The following is a 20,302-nucleotide window of genomic DNA, read 5'->3' on the forward strand; positions in this document are numbered from 1 at the left end:
TATCTCCGTGCCATAGCACTGCAGATAAACACCTCCAGCTTGGCTTATAATTTGCAGCGCTGATCTAACTATCACATGCAGCACAGAACTGTCTCTTCCCTACACAGCTGGGAATTCGCTACAGTCACACTGATGTGGCTGGTGGGGGTGAATCAGCGCAAGGCAGTGTCCCTTTTGCAGGGCACACGGCGTTGTGCACAGTCCTGCTGTGACTCAGGAGCTTGTGGAATGAATGCTGCTGTGCTGTGCGAAGAGAAATCCTAGCAACTCTGCAAGAGGAAGGGAGGAGGAGGAGGAGGAATAGACAACAGCAGCATGACTCAGGAAAGTGCCCTCTTCTCCTGCTGGATATTCCTGTTTCGTAACTTTCTGCTGCCGTCGCTGCCGCCACCCCCTTCTCTCCTCCTGTCCTGGACATGAGCTGGCCCAGCTAATTCTTAGCATTTCCAGGTCTTGTGATCACCTGCCTGAGGCTGAGTCCTGGTGTAAACAACTGCGTCAGATGACCTCCAAAGCAAAGTCAGAATTGTGAGCAGAAGGTACGTACAGCAGAGGGAGAACCAGAAGCAGCTGGTGCCCACTAGACCCGATGGGGCTCCCAAGAAGTCATGGGGATGTGGCCAATGAGAGCTCACAGGGGGCATGGTTTTCTCCCCATCGTCCACCCTTGCAAAGATATTGCAGACATTTAAGCATTGCTGTTTTGCAAATAGTTTGCACCTCACTAAATGGAAAAACATCTTACTTTGGTTCAGAATGTGGGATAACCAGCCTCATTTGACCAGTATGCTTGAGCCTACAGTGGTACCTCAGGTTACATACACTTCAGGTTACAGACTCCGCTAACCCAGAAATAGTGCTTCAGGTTAAGAACTTTGCTTCAGGATGAGAACAGAAGTCGTGCTCCGGCGGCAGCAGGAGGCCCCATTAGCTAAAGTGGTGCTTCAGGTTAAGAACAGTTTCAGGTTAAGAACGGACCTCCAGAACGAATTAAGTACTTAACCTGAGGTACCACTGTAATTAACATTAAGAGTAAGCCGTTCTTTGTGGAATTATAGGGTCAGAACTACCTAAAATGTATAGAAACTTATTCATGTATGCTGCTACAGCAGCAAGAACGCAACCCACCCCAAAATGGAAAGAAGCACTGCGATAGGAATTTTGAGGTCTTAGATATATGTTAAATGTTCATAAGTGTACCAACCAAGCACCTACATAGATCAGCACAGGAAGACTGACCTGGAACCATTTTTGATTCCCAAACTGTCCCAAATTGACCAAATGTTTTCTCTGCAAGGTCAAAGGAAAATGGAAAAGCCTCCCCATTGTCTTTTCCTTCACAAATCCTGTCTTAAGGGTATGTCTGTGTTTGAATAGGGTGTGAGCCTGTGACATGGCCCAGGAATTTATCATTACAAAAGACTGGCCAGGCTCCCCAGGGTATCCAATCAAGTAAGCAGGCAATCCAATCAAGTGACCATTGAACAGGTAACCTGTCAGAGGAGATAAACAAGTCACTCAGATTTCTGTTTTAGACCACCTTTTCTGTGATGTAGGTATGATGTCTCTGGGGGGTGGTCTTAGGTTACACCCCTTCTGTGATATATGTATGATGTATGGAGGGGTGGTCTTGAGCTCCAGGGCAGGGAATTTAAAATGTCTATATAAGGCTTTACAGTAGACTCTGGCCAAGATTGAAAAATAAATGGAGATATTTCAGGAAGTAAAAATAGATAAATGCATAAACAAAACTATAGAAAGAGATTTGCAATGTCCACTGTTGCTCTCTTCCCCCCACCCTCTCTGTTAAAGGTAAAGGTAAAGGACCCCTGACAGTTAAGTCCAGTTGCAGACGACTCTGGGGTTGCAGCGCTCATCTTGCTTTACAGGCTGAGGGAGCCGGCATTTGTCCGCAGATAGTTTTTCCAGGTCATGTGGCCAACATGACTAAACTGCTTCTGGTGCAATGGAACACCAAAACCAGAGCAGCGCACGGAAACGCCGTTTACCTTCCTGCCAGAGCGGTACCTATTTATCTACTTGCACTTTTTAGCGTGCTTTCGAACTGCTAGGTTGGCAGGAGCTGGGACCGAGCAACAGGAGCTCACCCTGTCCCAGGGATTCGAACCGCCGATCTTCTGATCGGCAAGCCCAAGAGGCTCAGTGGTTTAGACCACAATGCCACCTACGTCCCCCCCCTCTCTCTGTTAGGAAATATTAATTAAAGAACCAAGCTGCCAAACTAACAACCATTCCCTTCTTTAACATCTGCCCTGTAGAGTGTGCTTCTGAGCATGCTCAGAACAGCTCCCACATCTACCTAAAAGCTAACCCAATTGACCTTACATTAGCTGGGTTGCAATAACAAAAGAGGAGGGGGGGGGAATGTGAGGTTGGATCACCTGAAAGGTGGATTTCCTGGGAGTTTGTCCATCAAGTGGGTTATACTGCCACCTATTGTCTGAAATCATAAAATGCACTGGAAATTTGGCTTAACTATGGTGCTTGGAGTTCTGACAAGTTCATTTCATGATGAGACAAACCCAGGATACCTGCGATCAGTACAAGTGCAGCACAGACAAACAGAAAGGGGGAGGGGAGGCAGAGAAAAATCAGTGCAACCAATAAGAAAACACACTGGTGCTTGATAATAAAAGAATACAGTGGTACCTCGGGATGCAAACGGGATCCGTTCCGGAGCCCAGTTCGCATCCTGAACAGAACATAAGATGTGACGGCACGTCTGCATGTGCGTGGGTCGCATTTTGCTGCTTCCACGCATGCACGTGACGTCATTTTGAGCATCTGCGCATGCGCAAGCAGCGAAGCCCGGAAGTAACTCGCTCCGTTACTTCTGGGTTGCCGTGGAGCAGAACCTGAAAGCGCTCAACCTGAAGCACATTCAACCCAAGGTATGACTGTAATAACTTTTATGATTGTTACAGCACCCTAAAAACACCCACTCAGAACACTCAGGTTTAATAAATGGGTGCATTTTTGCCTAGATCAGCAGGATGTGGAGAACGACTGCAAGCCTGTTCCTGGGAACGTCAGAAGCATATCCTCCAACATTCCTCAGATGAAAAGAAGGACATTTCTTGCTCCCCCACAACTGACCCTCCATGACGCCTGCATTTTGTGTGTGTGCCCCCGTTCAGAGCATTCCCTATCTGAAGAAAGGTGAGCGCCCCCACCATGACACCAAAGGGACACAGCACACATACCCTCCAATGTCCGGAGAAAAGCCTTTAATCCCTATGTTATTTTATTTCATTCTTTGATGAATTTATGAAAAGAAAAACACACATCAAAAAATAAATTTTAGAAAGAGGCAGGATTAGACACAGGTGCGCAAAGCATTTTTTTTAACGCAATCAAGACTCCTTGCGCTCGGCTCCCCCCTTCTTCCTCTGCCTGCATCTCAGAGGAGGCACATCACACCGGGCTGCGTCCCAGTGGCAACAGCCTCTCCTCCTCCTCACCTGCTCTTCAACAGCCACTATGAGCTGCCCAAGGGAGGATGCTAGCAGTGATGGCCGTGGAGAAGCCAGGGAGAGGCAACGGGATGTTTGCTTCTAGCTGCCACCACTCTGGACAAATGCAAACTCCTCCTCCTCCCTGAGCTCAGCGTTGGTGCTGGTGGGGCAAATAGGGCATCCCAGGATCAAATCAGAAGCCGGGGTGGCCTCCGTAATTCTGGGACTGTCCCTGGAAAATTGGGACACTTGGAGGGTATGCAATAAAGGTTAGGAGTGTTGACATGCAGAGGGCCGGGAGGCTAGCTGGCTAGCCCCGGCTGGGCAGTCTCCTTCCAGCTGTCCCGCTGCGAAGACCATCACCTCTGCTCTGACGTAAATCAGCGACCTGGGCTTCTGAGCCAGGGCACACTATCAGCAGATCAAACTGCGTACACAGAATAGGCATGAGGCTTGTGGAAGCATACTACAACTACAGATTTATTAATCATAAATCAGAACAAAGAAACATGTCATCTCTCTCTCTCATGTTGTCTCAGAAAGAACAGAAAAAGGAAAAGCTATACACAACGGAAGTTCCCAGCAAGCTGTGCTGGAATGTAAACAGACATGTGACCCGCAACAATTCCACACGTCTGCTCCTTAAAGTGGAATGGAAATGTCAATAAGGAGAACCCATTTCCTCCTTGTCTGAGGAAACAGAGGGAGACAGCACTCCTTGCTCAATAGACTCCAGAAATGCCTCCTTAATTTGAACAGAAGACAGAGGCAGCACTTGCGGACTACAATGATCAGCAGGAAAGATTGAGAGTGCAGAAAGGTAAAGGTAAAGGACCCCTGGACGGCTAAGTCCTGTCAAAGGCGACTATGGGGTAGCGGCGCTCATCTTGCTTTCAGGCCAAGGGAGCCGGTGTTTGTCCATAGAGAGCTTTCCGCATCATGTGGGCAGCATAACTAAACCGCTTCTGGCACAACGGGACACCGTGATGGAAACCAGAGCACACAGAAACACCGTTTACCTTCCTGCCGCAGTGGTACCTATTTATCTACTTGCACTGGTGTGCTTTCAAACTGCTAGGTTGGCAGGAGCTGGGACAGCTATGGGAGCTCACACCGTTGCGGGGATTTGAACTGCCAACCTTCTGATCGGCAAGCCCAGGAGGCTCAGTGGTTTAGACCACAGTGCCACCCTTTTCCCGGTTGAGAGTGCAGAACCTGCTGTTGATGAAGTAGACCGGCAGGTGGCACCAGAGGCTGGTGCTGAGCATATTGGCCAAATAGGGGCTGCCATGGCGTCACCTGGCCAGCAGGGGGAGTGGCAGAAGGCCCTCTGTGCCGTTGCAATGCATCCCGCCTGCTGTGACAGAGGAAGTTCAGCAGAGGGAGCCTGGAAACTGCTGGTGAAGAATAGGTTGCTATGTGGCAATAGCTGCAAAAGAAGACGAACGCTGTGAATGGGTAGCCCTGATGCCCACATCAGAGGAGCCCATTGGGGAGTCAGACAAAACAGCTATCTTGGCCCCCTTTCAACTGTGGTCCTCACCCAATTGCTTATCACACCTGCTATGTTTTTGGGCCAATGTTTTCCAGAGAGTGCTCAACCAAAGGAGGATTTTAGCTAGCCATGTTTCCAAAAGGAGGGGGGGGGAAAGGGATTTTATTGGGTGTATAAAACACAGAAATAATACAAATATAGTAGCCACCCCTTCCCTCACACCCTCCTTATTTCTTCCTACAACAATAGCTTTGCAGTGATGGAAGACATCGTTTGCCAAAGTCAAAGATCGAGTGATGTTCAGTGCTCACATTTCAAACGACAAAGATTTTTAGCACCTATAATGACAAGGTCCCCTGGCCAGAACCCCTCTGACATGATTTTATATCTCCTTGCAGACACAGATAAGTATGTGACCTGGCGTGTAGCACTCTTTGCAACTGCCGCTAGGAAAATTAGAGCAAATTATATAGCCAAGGTAGCCACCAACTCTAAAGGAGATGAATTTATTTGACCCTATCTACATCAAGCTATATTCTATCTTTATCACCAAACTCTGAATATAATTGCACATTGTATTAATTAACATTATTTTTTAATATATTAGTGGCCATGTGATAATTTTAGCTTATAAATTTTATTGTTTAATGTCTTAAGTTGTATATTAAGGTACTTTTATAGCTCTGTTTAGAGTAGGCAATGCCTTGATAATATAAGTGTTTTAAGTTTTTTTGTATCAATCCAGAATATTTTCTTTTAATTGTTGAATGATTCTGCGTACATTGCGGCAGCCTTTGGCTATGTGCAATAAAGCTGACTGACTGACCAATGACGAAGAATGGGAGCCGTAGTCTGAGGAAATAGTGGAGCTACCAGAAGATTGAGCATTTGATCTTTCCGTCATGACATCCAAGTTATGTGTAATGTAGTTGCAAATCAAGTGTCTGGTTTCTCCTTCCCTTAGGAGGCCCTGGTGTTGTGAATGTCTTCTTGGCAATTGTCAACTTCCAAACATTTGTACAGCACAATCTGTGTAAGGTCTTGTAGGTTTATCTATGTCTGAACGATTGCCAGGCATGCGCCAGCCACAAAACAAGTTAAACAGCTTTGACTGATTTAAATGGCATTTCCAACACCCCAGGTAACACAAGCTGAATTTTCCAGAATTTGTTTTGGCACAACTAATAAGTGCAATGAAGTGTAGATCAAACAATTATAATAACAGCACACACAAAACAAAATTAGTGCTGGCGAATAAAATCTGTTTCCAGTTCAAAAATTGGACAAATAATTCCATAACCAGTTGATTTAGCTTAAACTCGTTAAATTAGCAAATGGCACAGATACTGGCATCATATTTATGTTATTTATTAATAGCTTCTACAATAGTTTATTGATTTAAAGTATTTTATAGCAGTACAAACAAGAAACAAAGCAAAAAAAAAAAAAACAACCAGTAGAAAGATACCAGCAAAGCAAGTCTGTTTTCTTGGATGGGTTAGTGCTATACAAAGTCAGAACGATATACTGTATTCATAAACAAGGACTCGGCTCTTCAGCTGCAAATAAAACATTTTAATTGTGTTGTGTGTTTTAAGTGCAATATACAATGTGACACTAGATGGCAATGGTGAGACTCATGGAAAATTCAATGTATTTTTCAAAATGCTTTTTTTAAAAATAAAAAAAATACTTTCAGAACGGTTTTTATATGTGTGTAGATTCCACCCAAGAGCAATATGGGGGGGGGGGGAGAGAGAAGAGGTCAGATGGAATAAAGATAGACTCCAGCAGAACCCATTTGGCATATAGATCATGCGGAACTCTAAATAGGAGTCCCAGGTCTCAGGATGTTTTATGTTCTTTGTGCTTCCAGCTAAAGGTGGCCTTTTCTTTTGCTGCAAAAGAAAAAAGGTCTCCCAAACATAATGCAATCAGGGGGACTGTCCAATCCTTCCAGTATTTGATTGTAGCTGCTTAGCTAATAGGATTTGCAGGGACCAATCTCATTGCCCTCCATCAAGGCAGAGGACACCAGGAAGTAATGGTGTACAGCATCAACATTTGAATTACCATATTTTTTGCTCTATAAGATGCACCAGACCACAAGATGCACCTAGTTTTTGGAGGAGGAAAACAAGAAAAAAAATATTCTGAATCTCAGAAGCCAGAACAGCAAGAGGGATCGCTGCACAGTGAAAGCAGCGATCCCTCTTGCTGTTCTGGCTTCTGGGATAGCTGCGCAGCCTGCATTTGCTCCATAAGACGCACACAAATTTCCCCTTACTTTTTAGGAGGGAAAAAGTGAGTCTTATAGAGCAAAAAATATGGTAATACAGGACAAGGCTAGATCATAAGTTTTGAGTGCTGTCCTGGCTTCACTGCAATGCCAGCACAAATCTGTAGATGAAACATGTTTGTGACAGAGGGAGGGAGGTACATGCCAGAAAAAACAACAAGCTTTTGTTGGAATAAATGTAACCTAGCTGCAAGAAAGAACAGCTTCCAGTACCACTGGCTCAGATGTATGCGACTATTCAGCTCCCTTTTCTAATCTGCCATCAGGCCACCTGGCACTGAATTTGATGGCTGAATCAAGGAATGGAAAGACCCCAGGTTTGTTTACTTCCTGCAGCGTTAACAGTTTGCAATTCAGCCATCACGCTTCGCCCAGGTCCTCAGGCATGGAAAAAGAGACCCAAAGAATTAATCGCACACCACATCTTAACTCACATCTTTTTTTCTTTTCTTTTTTTGCTTTAACCTTGATATTTTATTAAGGATTTTCTTGTTTTACAGAAGTAGGTGTAATGCCTCGTTGTTGTTTTTCCATGTAACATTTTTACAAATCCATTTCATTTGTTGAGGCATTAGGGGGAGAAGAAAAGAAAAAAGAAAGGGGGGGTGGGGAGAGGGAAGATGGAAGGGGGTGGGGTCGGGTGGCGGTGTTTCTATTATGTTTAATGTATGTAGAGTTTGGGGTCAGCGTTGTTTGTGTTGTTCACTTGTGTTCCTTTGGTGGTGAGAGAGGTTGGGGTTGGCCTAGGGTGTGATTGTTTGCTTGTGATTGGCTGTGGTGATCTTTGTTTTCGTGTGTGAGTGAGGTGGGTGGGTGTTTTGGATCAGGTTAGCCATATTGATTTGTATGCTGTTGGTGGATTATTGTCATTGTCCTGTTGGGCTGTGTGTGTGATAAAGGGGAGCCATACCGGGGTGAAGGCGTCTTCTTCTGTTTGTCCCCGTGTCAGTTTCAGTTTATTAGTTAATTTTTCTAGTAGGGCTGTTTCCCATACTATTTGGTACCATTGGTCCATACTTACTCCTGACAGGTCTCTCCAGTGTCTGGTTATGATGCTTCTGGCTGCTGAGAGTAGGTGGGTTATGAGTTCTTTGTGGTGTAAATGGGCATTGCTGTCTTGGAAAATGTTTAGTAGGGCCAATTCTGGGGTGATGTCTATTACTTGCTTAGTTATTTTACATATTTATTGTATGGCTGTTGTCCAGAATAGTTGGATTTTGGGACACTCCCACCACATGTGGAGGTATGTGCCTGTGGAGGAGCACCCTCTCCAGCATTTTGGTGAGGTTCCTGGGTGTATTAGTGCTAGTTTCCTTGGTGTTAGGTACCACCTTAACTCACATCTTTTTTTAAAAAACAAAACAAAACAAAACAGTATTTCCCCCACTCAAATACTTTAATGGCCTCCTTCAATTAATCACCATTCTCATTAATCATGTAATGATAACTAGTGATAGTTTAAGCATTAAGGACTCAAAGGCAGGCAACCTATTATGGACATCATTAAGAAGAAAACACCACACAAAAACTCAAGGCAGCAACGGATGGTCAGTGATTAAACATAGATAATGAACTGAAATTCACTGCAAACATTTGTGTTGTGCTTCCAGGTTATATTTTACAGCGCTAGTGATCGATTTAAGAGTCCAAGAGAAATACAAACTTTGGAAACGCGTGTAAAATCTCTGCTCTTGCATACAATGTATTGCCACATTGCTACAGGTTGTATGCAATTTATTTAATGCATCGTGCCAATAATAATAATAATAATAATAATAATAATAATAATAATAATAATATTTATACCCTGCCCATCTGCCTGGGTTTCCCAGGCCTCTCTGGGGAATTTGAGAATTGTAGCATTAGAAAACACTACAGCTACCAAAGGAACATAATTTGAAGTAGTCTTGGCAGTACTTGATGATGATCTGGTTCAGGAGCCTTGGCTTGATGGTTGATCTATTTGTTGTCCTTTCTCGGCATCCGCCGACTGTTTCTCCTCCGGCTGTGGCTCTGGGGCTGGTTCTCCACTTCTAGCCACTCTGAATCTACTCATGTGCACAGCCTCCTCGTAAATGGGGGGTGTCTCCATCCCAGCAGGGTAATGTATGGCTGGGAGAACGCTGTGGGAATGAGCTACTGCAAGCATTCTTCTAGCAGCTGGACCAAACACGGAATGGAAGGCTGAAAATGAGAAGAACACACAACTCTTCAGGTTACTTCCAGGACCTTAAATATCAGGAATGAGCGAGGATAAGAATGACCCTAATGCTGTGATTGATCGATGGTCGAGGGGGTTTCCACCAAAGGAATGCACACTGCAGAATGCACACAGAGTGCACACAGAATTTATTGTCCAAGATAACACAGAAGAGACGTAGTGGGAGGGGGCAGGGGGGCCATGGCCCTGGGCGCTCATTTTTGAGGGGTTGAAATCAGGTGCCCGACAATGGGCAAGGAGTCCTGGCAGCTGAGGGTTGTTTTTTAATTTTATTGACAATTTCAACATAACAAATTATCAAAACACATCATCTTCAATATTTTCCCCCATTCCCCCCCACCCCCCCAACCACTGTACTCCAAAACTTTTACCTCTTCCATTATGTCCAGAATCAACCTTCAACAACAAGTGATATTCCAATTCTACTAACGATTTTAACTGTTTACAATGGTCTTTAACATAAGTTGTAAATTCTCCCCATTCCTTATTAAAATTTCGGTCTTCCTGATTTCTGATCTTTCTGGTCATTTTAGCCATTTCAGCATACAGCGGTACCTCGGGTTAAGAACTTAATTTGTTGTGGAGGTCTGGTCTTAATCTGAAACCTGAGGTACCATTTTAGCCAATGGGGCCTTCCGCTGCTGCCGGAGCACGATTTCTGTTCTCATCCTGAAGCAAAGTTCTTAACCTGAGGTACTATTTCTGGCTTAGCGGAGTCTGTAACCTGAAGTGTCTGTAACGTGAGGTGTCTGTAACCCGAGGTACCACTGTAGTCCTTTAACTCTATCTGCCATTTTTCTCTAGTAGGAACCTTTTATAGATTTTAAGCAGCTATCATGGGACTAGTATGGTTGCTCAACTCACAAGTGATGGTGCTTTGAAGAGTGCTGTCATGATCAAATGCGATGACTGTGACTTCATAGGGCTGGGAGTTGTCGTCTTCCCCGGCTGGGTGGCAGTGAAGGCAGCAGTACCTCACACAGACAGAGACGAGGCCGCAGAGGAGGAGGAGCCCAACCATCACAACCACAAGCCCAGAAGTGGGGGGAAAGAAGGGGAGAGTCAGAACCACTGCTGTTTATTGCTCATACTAAGTAGGAGCGTGGACATGGCCTATGGTTACCAGACGTCCCCGTTTCCCGGGGACAGTCCCCGGATTGACAAATCTGTCCCTGGACAAAATCCGTCCCCGGAATGTCCCCAGATTTCATTTAATGCCCCCGGATTTATATTTTAAGTGTTGTAGATTTATTCGTAGGGGATGAATGTTGCATGATTTTTTATTTTTTTTTACATAGTATTTTATTAAAATTTTCAAAACATTACAAAGAAAAAAGAAAAAGAAAAAAAGTACAAAAATAAAAAACAATTAAAAACAATTGACTTTCATGACTTATTTTGCATTCGCTTGTTTCCCGGACCTCCCCACACCTCCCCTCTTTGTATTCCAGTTCGATTTATTTATTCAGCAAATCCTTTCCCTCTTTACCTCTATCATTATCTTTGATCTTAATATATTATAACTTTAACTTTTCACCTGTTAACAATCCGTTTTTACATATTCCTTCATAACATTATTACTAAAAACCACTTAACCTCAATCCAACATCATTCTATCATTCATTAATTTGAATGTTGCATGATTGGTTCAACGGCACAAGGCACATCATATGGGGACTTCCAGCGACACAAAATGGTGGGCGCCACGGCAGCGAGCAGCTCCTGAAGCCAGCCAGAGACAACTGAGCTACCAGGCTGGCTCCGGGTTGCTGAGACTGCCACTGCCGCCACCACTGCTGAGGGGGAACCGGGGACGCCGGCGCGTCAACTGGGGGAACTGCTGACACACACACACACAACCCAAATCGAGCCAGGTGCAAGAGCACACGGCCAACTGCCCAGCAGTGCTCTGGGGCCAGGAAAACCCTGGAGCCGACGCAGGGAGAAGGAGGAAAGGAGAAGGCAGAGAGAGAAAAAGGATGGAGAAAAAAGAGGGGAGCCCCGACCTTGCCACACCGCTGCTGCCACTCAGGAGAAGAGGTAGGAGAGCACCGGGAGGGCAAGGACACGTGGCTGAGCCCAGGACTGACCCGAGCCTACTCCACGGTGGCTAGCGCTCCAAGACAGCAGGCCGGAGCCCAGCGGAAGACCACATGACAGAGGAGACCACAGAAGAGACGATATTACTTCTTAATTTTTTTAAATAACTTTTTAAAAATAATTTTTTCACCTCTTTTTTTTTTTTTTAGAAAAAGTGTCCCCGGATTCTTTGAAAAAAATCTGGTAACCTTAGCATAGCCAGGCTTTATGTTGGGGGGGCAGGCTTCATGTTAGGGGGGGGGCAGAACCTCAGTTAGTTAAGTATTTTCATTGATTTACCGTATTTTTCACACCATAGGACGCACCTTGTTTTAGAGGGGGGAGAACAAGAAAAAAAAATTCTCCCCCTCTCTGCCCAGTGCCCCTTCAGCGAAGCGGCAGGAGGCGCTGCGCAGAGAGAGGGAGAATTTCCCCCCTCTTGTTTTCCCGCTCTAAAACAAGGTGCCGTTTAAGGTGCGTTCAGGCGGCTACCTTGGTTCCTTTCAACCTGCTCTTTGGGGCTGGTGGGGGGAAGCCCACCAACAGCCCCAAAGAGCAGGTCAGGGACCAGTGGAAAGGCGCAGTGGAGAGGCTGCTGCCATAGTCGCATGTCACTTCTCCAGCTGGGAGAGGATCGCGGGGCTATGGCTTCTTTAGCCCCGTGCGCGCTCTCCCAGCTAGAGAGGTGACGCGCAGCTATAGAGGCTCCTGCCATAGCCGCGTGTCACCTCTCCAGCCGGGAGAGGGTCGCGGGTCGCGGGTCGCGGGGCTATAGCGTCTTCGCTCCATAGGACGCACACACATTTCCCCTTCATTTTTGAAGGGGAAAAAGTGCGTCCTATAGAGCGAAAAAATACGGTATTTGATTTAGGGGGGAAGCTGCTCCCTGTCGTCCTCCCCCCCCCCCCCGGTTAAGCCCATGTGTAGGAACCCAAACATCATGAATCAAGTGATGAGCAGATTTCCCAGCACGCCATCCTTTTGTTCCAAAATAAGTCTGTTTGCCCCTTCTCGGGTTGGCAGCTTTGTCGGCGGCCCCCCGGGCCTCCTCTGTGAATCGTCCTATCGTCCTCCTGCCACCAAATTGGCCAATGGCGGAAAGAATTAGAGGGCATTCTCCTGGACGCGGGAACAACTAGACAATAGCGAGGCTTGGCCCCATGCCCAGAGCAAGGATAAATTCCTGGCCTGCTGGGCATTTTGGCGTCTCTCTCGCCGCGATGGTGCACACTCACCATTTGAATGGCAATGCCCATCAACTTCTGAGGGGCTCGGCCCCCTCAAATACTTTGGAGTACATAGGAGTTGGTTCCTATGTCTGCAGTTTGTTCCAGAAGCAGAGTAATTCAATTTGTTCCTTCAGTTTACAGTCGTACCTTGGAAGTCAAACGGAATCCTTTGCAGAAGTCCGTTCAACTTCCAAAACATTTGGAAACCAAAGCACAACTTCTGATTGGCTGCAGGAAGCCCCTGCAGCCAATCAGAAGCTGCAGAAGCCCCATCAAATGATCGGCTTCCTAAAGAACGTTTGAAAACTGGAACACTCACTTCTGGGTTTTGATCATTTGGGAGCCGATTTGTTTGGAAGCCAGGGCATTTGAGATCCAAGGTACGACTAGATTTGCCTTCCCTGCCCCACTCCCCCTGCCCCACATCTAGAATGACAAAACACTACCCAAAGGCACTCTTGAACTTTGTTTCTGTGTGGTGTTTTATCAGTGCACACGTGCAGATCTGGTAACTGAGAAGAAAAAATATATGAACTACTGTTGGAACCTACTGTAAACCACATGTGCATGTTGGTCTTGCAAAATTTAGAAGCAGGACATCAAACAATGAAGAATTTCTAATTTACCAGTACAGTGGTATTTTGGTAGTCAAATGCCTTAGTTGTTGAACAACTCAACTCCCGAGTGTCACAAACCCAGAAGTGAGTGTTCCGGTTTGTGAACATTTTTGGAAGCCGAACATCTGATGATGCTTCTGCAGCTTCTGATTGGCTGCAAGAAGTTCCTGCAGCCAATCAGAATCTGCACCTTGGTTTTTGAACCATTTTAGGATTCAAATGGATTCCCGGAACGGATTAAATTCAAGAACCAAGGTACGACTGTATCATTTTGGAAGGACACTGGATGCGAGGGGACACTTCCTCCTCATCTAGTGCCTGAATCCAGGGGGATATAATATTAGGGCTGCTGGCTGAGGTAGTAGACCTGGATGTGCACCATAGCATTTTAATCTGCAGGCTTAACAGGAATCACACGTCCTCTGCATTAACAAACCATCTATGTAGAAAACTAGTACAATGATAATATTATGGCTATTCATCTCTCTGTAACGGTAGTTTTCTATGCTGGGGTATGTTAATATTTTAAACAGAGGTGTTCTAGCCCTATTCAAAGTGGATCTTTTTAAAATTAATGGTCATTTAGGCACATTAATTTCAATGGCTCTCCTCTGAGCAGAAATCAGTTGGATACAACCTACAGATTGATGTGGCACAGACCTAGCACAGGTTTGGGTCTTCAGTGAAAATTAGGCTTCAATGGAAACAGAACTCAGCACTGCACAGAAACCCCAGGCTGTCACAATGCACATTCCAGGACAGTGTGCAGCTGGTGGCATCATTCATCATCACAAACACCACACAACTGACACAGTTACAACATTTTTTCCCCAAAAAAGAAACTTACCAGATGTACCAGAGATGGACCCAGTTTTGGCTTGAGCAGCTTTGGGGAGAATTGGCGATTCAAGAAAATGTTAATATCATAGAAATAAAAGCCAGGTTTGCACATCCATGAACACCCCTATTTCCCTTTGCTTGGTTTCTCGAGATTTGCTAAGCAGCATCTGTGCATTTAAAGTGATCAGAGGAGACAAGACTGTTTGATCAATGCTTAACATTCATCTGTTTCGTGGTACTAATTGAGGCAGTAATTGATGCAAAAGGGGCCCAAACCAAGTACTGAGTACATATGCATGCTTCTACTTCTCAGAGGTCCAGTATTGCTCTATTTGCAGTCCTTGTTTTGCTGATTTCATTGAATATTCTAATTTACTGAGATTGCTAATTTGGGGTTTTCATCAGCTGTACGCCATGATCATCACAATTATAACAAATAAAGGCTTGACATATCTCGCTTTGCATGTCATGAGTCTATCTCATATATTAGTTTCACCTTTTAAGTTGAATTACTGAAATAAATGAACTTTTCCACATTATTCTAATTTTCTGAGTTTCACCTGTATTTAGCTGAAGACCACCTTGGGAGAAAGGCAGGATACGAATATATTAGATTAAATCAATAAATGATTTGGTTTTGTAATCTGCACAGTTACTTCAAACATCTTAAGCCTCAGCCATCTCTAATACTTCTTTTCTTTGAACATCCCAAGTGCAGAGAAACACAGTAAATTTACTGGGTGATAACAGAGGGCTGACAATGAGATGCTTATTTGAAAGAAGGCGGGCAATATAAGCTTTTAAAGTGAGACTGTTCCTTTCAAGACTACGTTCAGCTGGTTCCAAGTAGCTCAGAACTCCTCTTCTGCACACACAATTTCCACAGCGCTCACTGACATTATTTAAGGATCTCTCTAAACCTGGCCCTAAGAAGCAAAGAAGTCTAGTGGCCTTCAAAAGTTCTGACTCTGTGCATCAAGCATGGATTCACGTTTGAAGCATGTGGTCTAGGGCTCACCTTAAGACTAATTCTGGAAAGCTCACTTTGCTGGAGAGGGTGTGACACCCCCCCCCCCCCGATAATCCCACACCTATGGTGAGATTGTGAGAAAGTGCAGGGGTTCTGGCTTAAAATATTTGCAAACTGGGCAAGTAACCAAGCCCAAGATCACCCCAGAGCCAGCATTGGCATACATCTCCCTTTTCTGGGGAAGAATGGCAATTCCCAGATATTACAAATCCACAATGACAAAACTCTTAGTGGCAGAGTGACTCAAATTTTCCCAGAAGTGGGAAACATCTGAACACAATTCCATGAAAAATGGTTAAACTAGGCTATGGCAACTGGCCCTTTAGGAGAAATTGACACAAGAACACAGGGAAACCCACACCAACAAGTTCAAAGTGACTTAATACAATATCCGTTTCCCTGCCTTGTTCATAGCTGTCAACGTTTTCCTTTTTTTAAGGGAAATTCCCTTATTCCGAATAGGATTCCTTGCAAGAAAAGGGAAAAGTTGACAGCTATGGCCTTGTTACCGAAGGGGATTCAGATAGGTGGCCCCCAGGTCCCCCTCTTATTTTGGATGTTGGAAGTTGGATGCCAAGTTCCCCAAAATTTATTGCGAGTCTGTAACTTCTGGTCAGACTCTTTAAAATGGCTGTTGCAGCCCCCTGTACAATGAAACTAGTTAGGAAATGATGGCGTTTGTATCATGACTAAATACACTTTCTCGAGGAACCAAGCTTTCCTTACAGGGGTCAGCAAACTTTTCCAGCAGGGGCCGGTCCACTGTCCCTCAGACCTTGTGGGGGGCCGGACTATATTGGGGGGGGGGGGTGATAAACAAATTCCTATGCCCCACAAATAACCCAGAGCTGCATTTTAAATAAAAGGAAACATTCTACTCATGTAAAAACACTCTGATTCCCGGACCGTCCGCAGGTTGGATTTAGAAGGTGATTGGGCCGGATCCGGCCCCCGGACCTTCGTTTGCCTACCCATGATGGAGGCCATTGCCAAAGTGTTTGTGTCTCCCCCTCCCTCAATCTTCCACCTGAAAACTGAGGCAAAATTTCACTTAATTTCACTCAAAATTTCAATCAACTTCAAGAAGCGGTTAATTCCATGAACATACTCACTGGTCAGTGCTTGAACAGCTCTCCTGCAGTGTCACCTGAGGTACCTTCAAGAGATGAAAAAGTCAAAGTGGCTTTTATTCTTTCCTCTACATCCATTCTATTTTTAAATCATAGAATCGGAAGGGACTCTGAGGGTCATCTAATCAAACCTGAATATGGAGCCGTGACATACAGGGATCAAAACTGCAACCCTGGTGTTATCAGCACCACATTCTAACCAAGTGAGCTATCTTTGCCCTCTTCCTCAAGGGATAAAATATTAATTTTTGTTCTACACCCCAGCGAGATATTTCATTCTTCTCTCTCTCTCCACTGCATGACTTAGAGATGCTTTCTACATTTTACAATACAGAACCCTATTTGAATTCTAATTCCCTGCTGGCTTTCCTTTCTGGCCAAACCAAAATCCAAGGTGCCTTACCTGAGACAGACATGTCAGAGCAGAGATGGTCACAACTCGGCTCGTCTTCCCCATCAGTGAATCTTCTGTTGCTCAGTCTTCTGTCGTCCAAAGCAGGGACCTCCTTGCAACCTCACGTTCATCATGCGCTATCTTCAAGCCGGCATAAGAGACATTGAAATTGCCTGGGGGCGCCACATCTCACAGCTTTTATTCCTTATACTTTTGCCCCCATCCCGTAGCCTTTCTTAGAAATTCACACTTCCTCTCTTTTAGCTCTGATCGATCTTCTGTATGGACACACACAGAAATATAGGCAAATTGTACATTCATAATCTCAGTAGCATATACCTCAGAAAGTCAAAGAAAGCTGAGGAGAGTCTTGTCCTGGTGCCCTGTGAAAAGCGCTCCTGTATCACTCTGTATAGGGACGCGGGTGGCACTGTGGGTTAAACCACAGAGTCTAGGACTTGCCGATCAGAAGGTCGGCGGTTCTAATCCCCGCAATGGGGTGAGCTCCCGTTGCTTGGTCCCAGCTCCTGCCAACCTAGCAGTTTGAAAGCACGTCAAAGTGCAAGTAGATAAATAGGTACCACTCTGGTGGGAAGATAAACGGCGTTTCCATGCGCTGCTCTGGTTCGCCAGAAGTGGCTTAGTCATGCTGGCCACATGACCCGGAAGCTGTACGCCGGCTCCCTCGGCCAATAAAGCGAGATGAGCGCCACAACCCCAGAGTCGGCCGCGACTGGACCTAATGGTCAGGGGCCCCTTTACCTTTATCACTCTGTAGTGTTACCTGTCCCCTTGCCTTCACCACCCCAACCCCCAGAACCTAGTTCAGGATGAAGCAACTGACCTTCTGCTTTACCTAGGTTGAGAGGTCTGTTCCTCTGCCTCCTGCATCTATGTCCTTATCGCTTTGCAATGAACAAGAGGGGATACTTGAAAAACGACGGAAAAAGCATTTCCCAGTATTCCACCCATGCGTTCCACTAATCCCCCATGGCCTCCCTTGCTCCAAAGTTTCAATAAAGCACCAAAGGTATAAACATTAATCTGTAGCAAATGATTGCTACTTCCCTGTTTAGACCCACATGCTTTCCACGCTTTTTACTTTAGTGCGGCTTTCTTCTCTCAATTCTCCCTCAAGCAGTTACATTAAACAGTCTCTTAACGGCCTGTTTCCCCCTTGTATAATAACCACTATTACATTCCTGCATGTTCCGCATATAAATACATGAGCTGAGCATGCAGATTTGTATATAGCAGTAGGGGAGAAATGGTAAACATTTCTGAATAATCCATAATTCAAATTTCAGTTGGTCATAACACAATCGGTTTTTGCGCTTAAAAATCCTTCTGCTCTGGGGCTGTATTGCATCTGAAAAAGTCTGGCAGGTATTTTACCCTCTGCTACAACCGTGACAACAATTAAGCTAGTGAATCATTACTCTGGCATAATTTTCTGAGGCAGTGAGCAGAACCGATGGATTTAAAAATAAATAAATAGAAGTCACGCAACTAGAATTTAAACAGGCATGTCAGGGGTATATGCTCCAAGGAGAACAGCATGCATATAAAAGTGCAGAAATACAGACAGCAGCATGTTGACACGGATGCTGGATCCAGAAACTGACTCTGTTTGGTGCTGGGTTCAGGAGCACCTGAGCCCCAATCAGAACTGAATATTTTCCCCTAAATATTTTGACCTTCAAGGTAAAGGTCCTGAGTGGAATACTGAGAAATACTTTTCCATTCATTTTTCAAGCACCACCTCTTCTTCACTGCAAAGCCATAAGCACATAAATGCAGAAGGGGATCTTTGCAAAGGGCCCTATATCTAATAATCTAATGGGCAAATAAAAATTATAAGCTTTTTTCCCCATATGTTGCTCTGCAGGTTTAAATTATATAAATATTAATGCTAAGACAAATTTACGCTGTAAAAATGGCAAAGCTCCGTTTTGCGTGTGCTGTATATGTGTCAGCCAACAATTTTCAAAAAGCAATTGTCAGAACAGGCAAACTAATTCTGCGCAGTGGTACCTCAGGTTAAGAACTTAATTCGTTCTGGAGGTCCGTTCTTAACCTGGAATTGTTCTTAACCTGAGGTACCACTTTCGTTAATGGGGCCTCCCACTGCCGCTACACTGCAGCCACGAGATTTCTGTTCTCATCCTGAAGCAAAGTTCTTAACCCGAGGTACTATTTCTGGGTTAGTGGAGTCTGTAACCTGAAGCGTCTGTAACCTAAAGCGAATGTAACCTGAGGTACCACTGTATTTGTTTGCTCCGAAGGTCTCCTCACTGAATTCAACCTAATGAGATGTGAGAATTAAGGAAAAGGAACATATGCCATATTAATTGTTCTTTGAGAAAGCCAAAGAGCAGAAATTAGGTCCATTCCACATCAATTCAAATTTCTGAAAAACAACAGACATGTTTTCACATGATTCCCTGTTTAAAAATAGTCTTTACTGGGTAGAAGCAATAGCAGAAGAAGCCACCTCCACAAAGATAAGCAGCAAAGTTGAGTTTTTCCAGCATACCCAACTGCCCCCAGCCCAAATATACAGTACATGATGATGATGATGATGATGATGATTTTATTATTTGTACCCTGCCTATCTGGCTGGGTTGCCCCAGCCAGATAGGGTGGCTTCCAGCATACAATAAAACATTAAAACATTATATAAAACATAATAAAACATTAAACATTAAAAAAACTTCCTGAAACAAGACTGCCTTCAGATGTATTCTAAACGTTGCATAGTGACTTATCTCACTGACATCAAGAAGATTTTTCAACACAAAGAACAATCTTGATGCCTTGGTTAAGTTTCAGCACTTAATGACTCTGCATGAATGTTTAGTCAGGAAATTGGGGTTAAGATTTGGGAAGAAACAAGAGTGATCTTTTGAAACATGTCTTTTGTTCTAGAGCTTCCTTTATGAGACAATCCCCTTTCAAACCAATATATTTCCCAGCATTTTAAAAGGTAAAGGTAAAGGCATCCCTGACCATTAGGTCCAGTCGCGGACAACTCTGGGGTTGCGGCGCTCATCTCGCTTTATTGGCCGAGGGAGCCGGCGTACAGCTTCTGGGTCATGTGGCCAGATTGACTAAGCCACTTCTGGCGAACCAGAGCAGCACACGGAAACACCGTTTACCTTCCCGCCGGAGCGGTACCTATTAATCTACTTGCACTTTGACGTGCTTTCAAACTGCTAGGTTGGCAGGAGCTGGGACTGAGCAAGGAGAGCTCACTCCGTTGCTCAGATGCACTCAAAAGGACCACAGTGCCACCCGCGCCTTTCCAGCATTTTACTAAACAGATAATCAAAGTTATAACTACTAAATCAAGCCCACCATTTTCCAAATGAATATTCCATATCTAGATGGAGTGGAAAGATAATGCTGCAGTACTGGAGCTTTCTCCAGAATGTTATACAGAATTTGTTGTGTTTGATGATTCCTCTTCAAGGTGAAAACTTCTCAGATTTG

At 44.7% G+C, this 20,302-nt stretch overlaps 1 protein-coding gene across 1 annotated transcript; it reads right to left on the minus strand.

The window, feature by feature from the left end:
* Positions 1-8,628: 8,628 nt before the first annotated feature.
* TMEM52B (transmembrane protein 52B) lies at positions 8,629-18,261 on the minus strand. The gene is made up of 6 exons (XM_083420932.1): positions 17,573-18,261; positions 16,820-17,208; positions 16,399-16,442; positions 14,264-14,314; positions 10,356-10,525; positions 8,629-9,454 (listed from the first exon to the last, which is right to left on the minus strand). The coding sequence occupies exons 2-6, from the start codon at positions 16,871-16,873 to the stop codon at positions 9,204-9,206; spliced, it is 570 nt and encodes a 189-aa protein (XP_083277058.1). The 5' UTR covers positions 16,874-17,208; positions 17,573-18,261; the 3' UTR covers positions 8,629-9,203.
* Between the last annotated feature and the right edge of the window lie 2,041 nt (positions 18,262-20,302).

This window comes from Podarcis tiliguerta (assembly GCF_965153285.1).
Source record: "Podarcis tiliguerta genome assembly, chromosome: 17".
Taxonomy (NCBI): domain Eukaryota; kingdom Metazoa; phylum Chordata; class Lepidosauria; order Squamata; family Lacertidae; genus Podarcis; species Podarcis tiliguerta.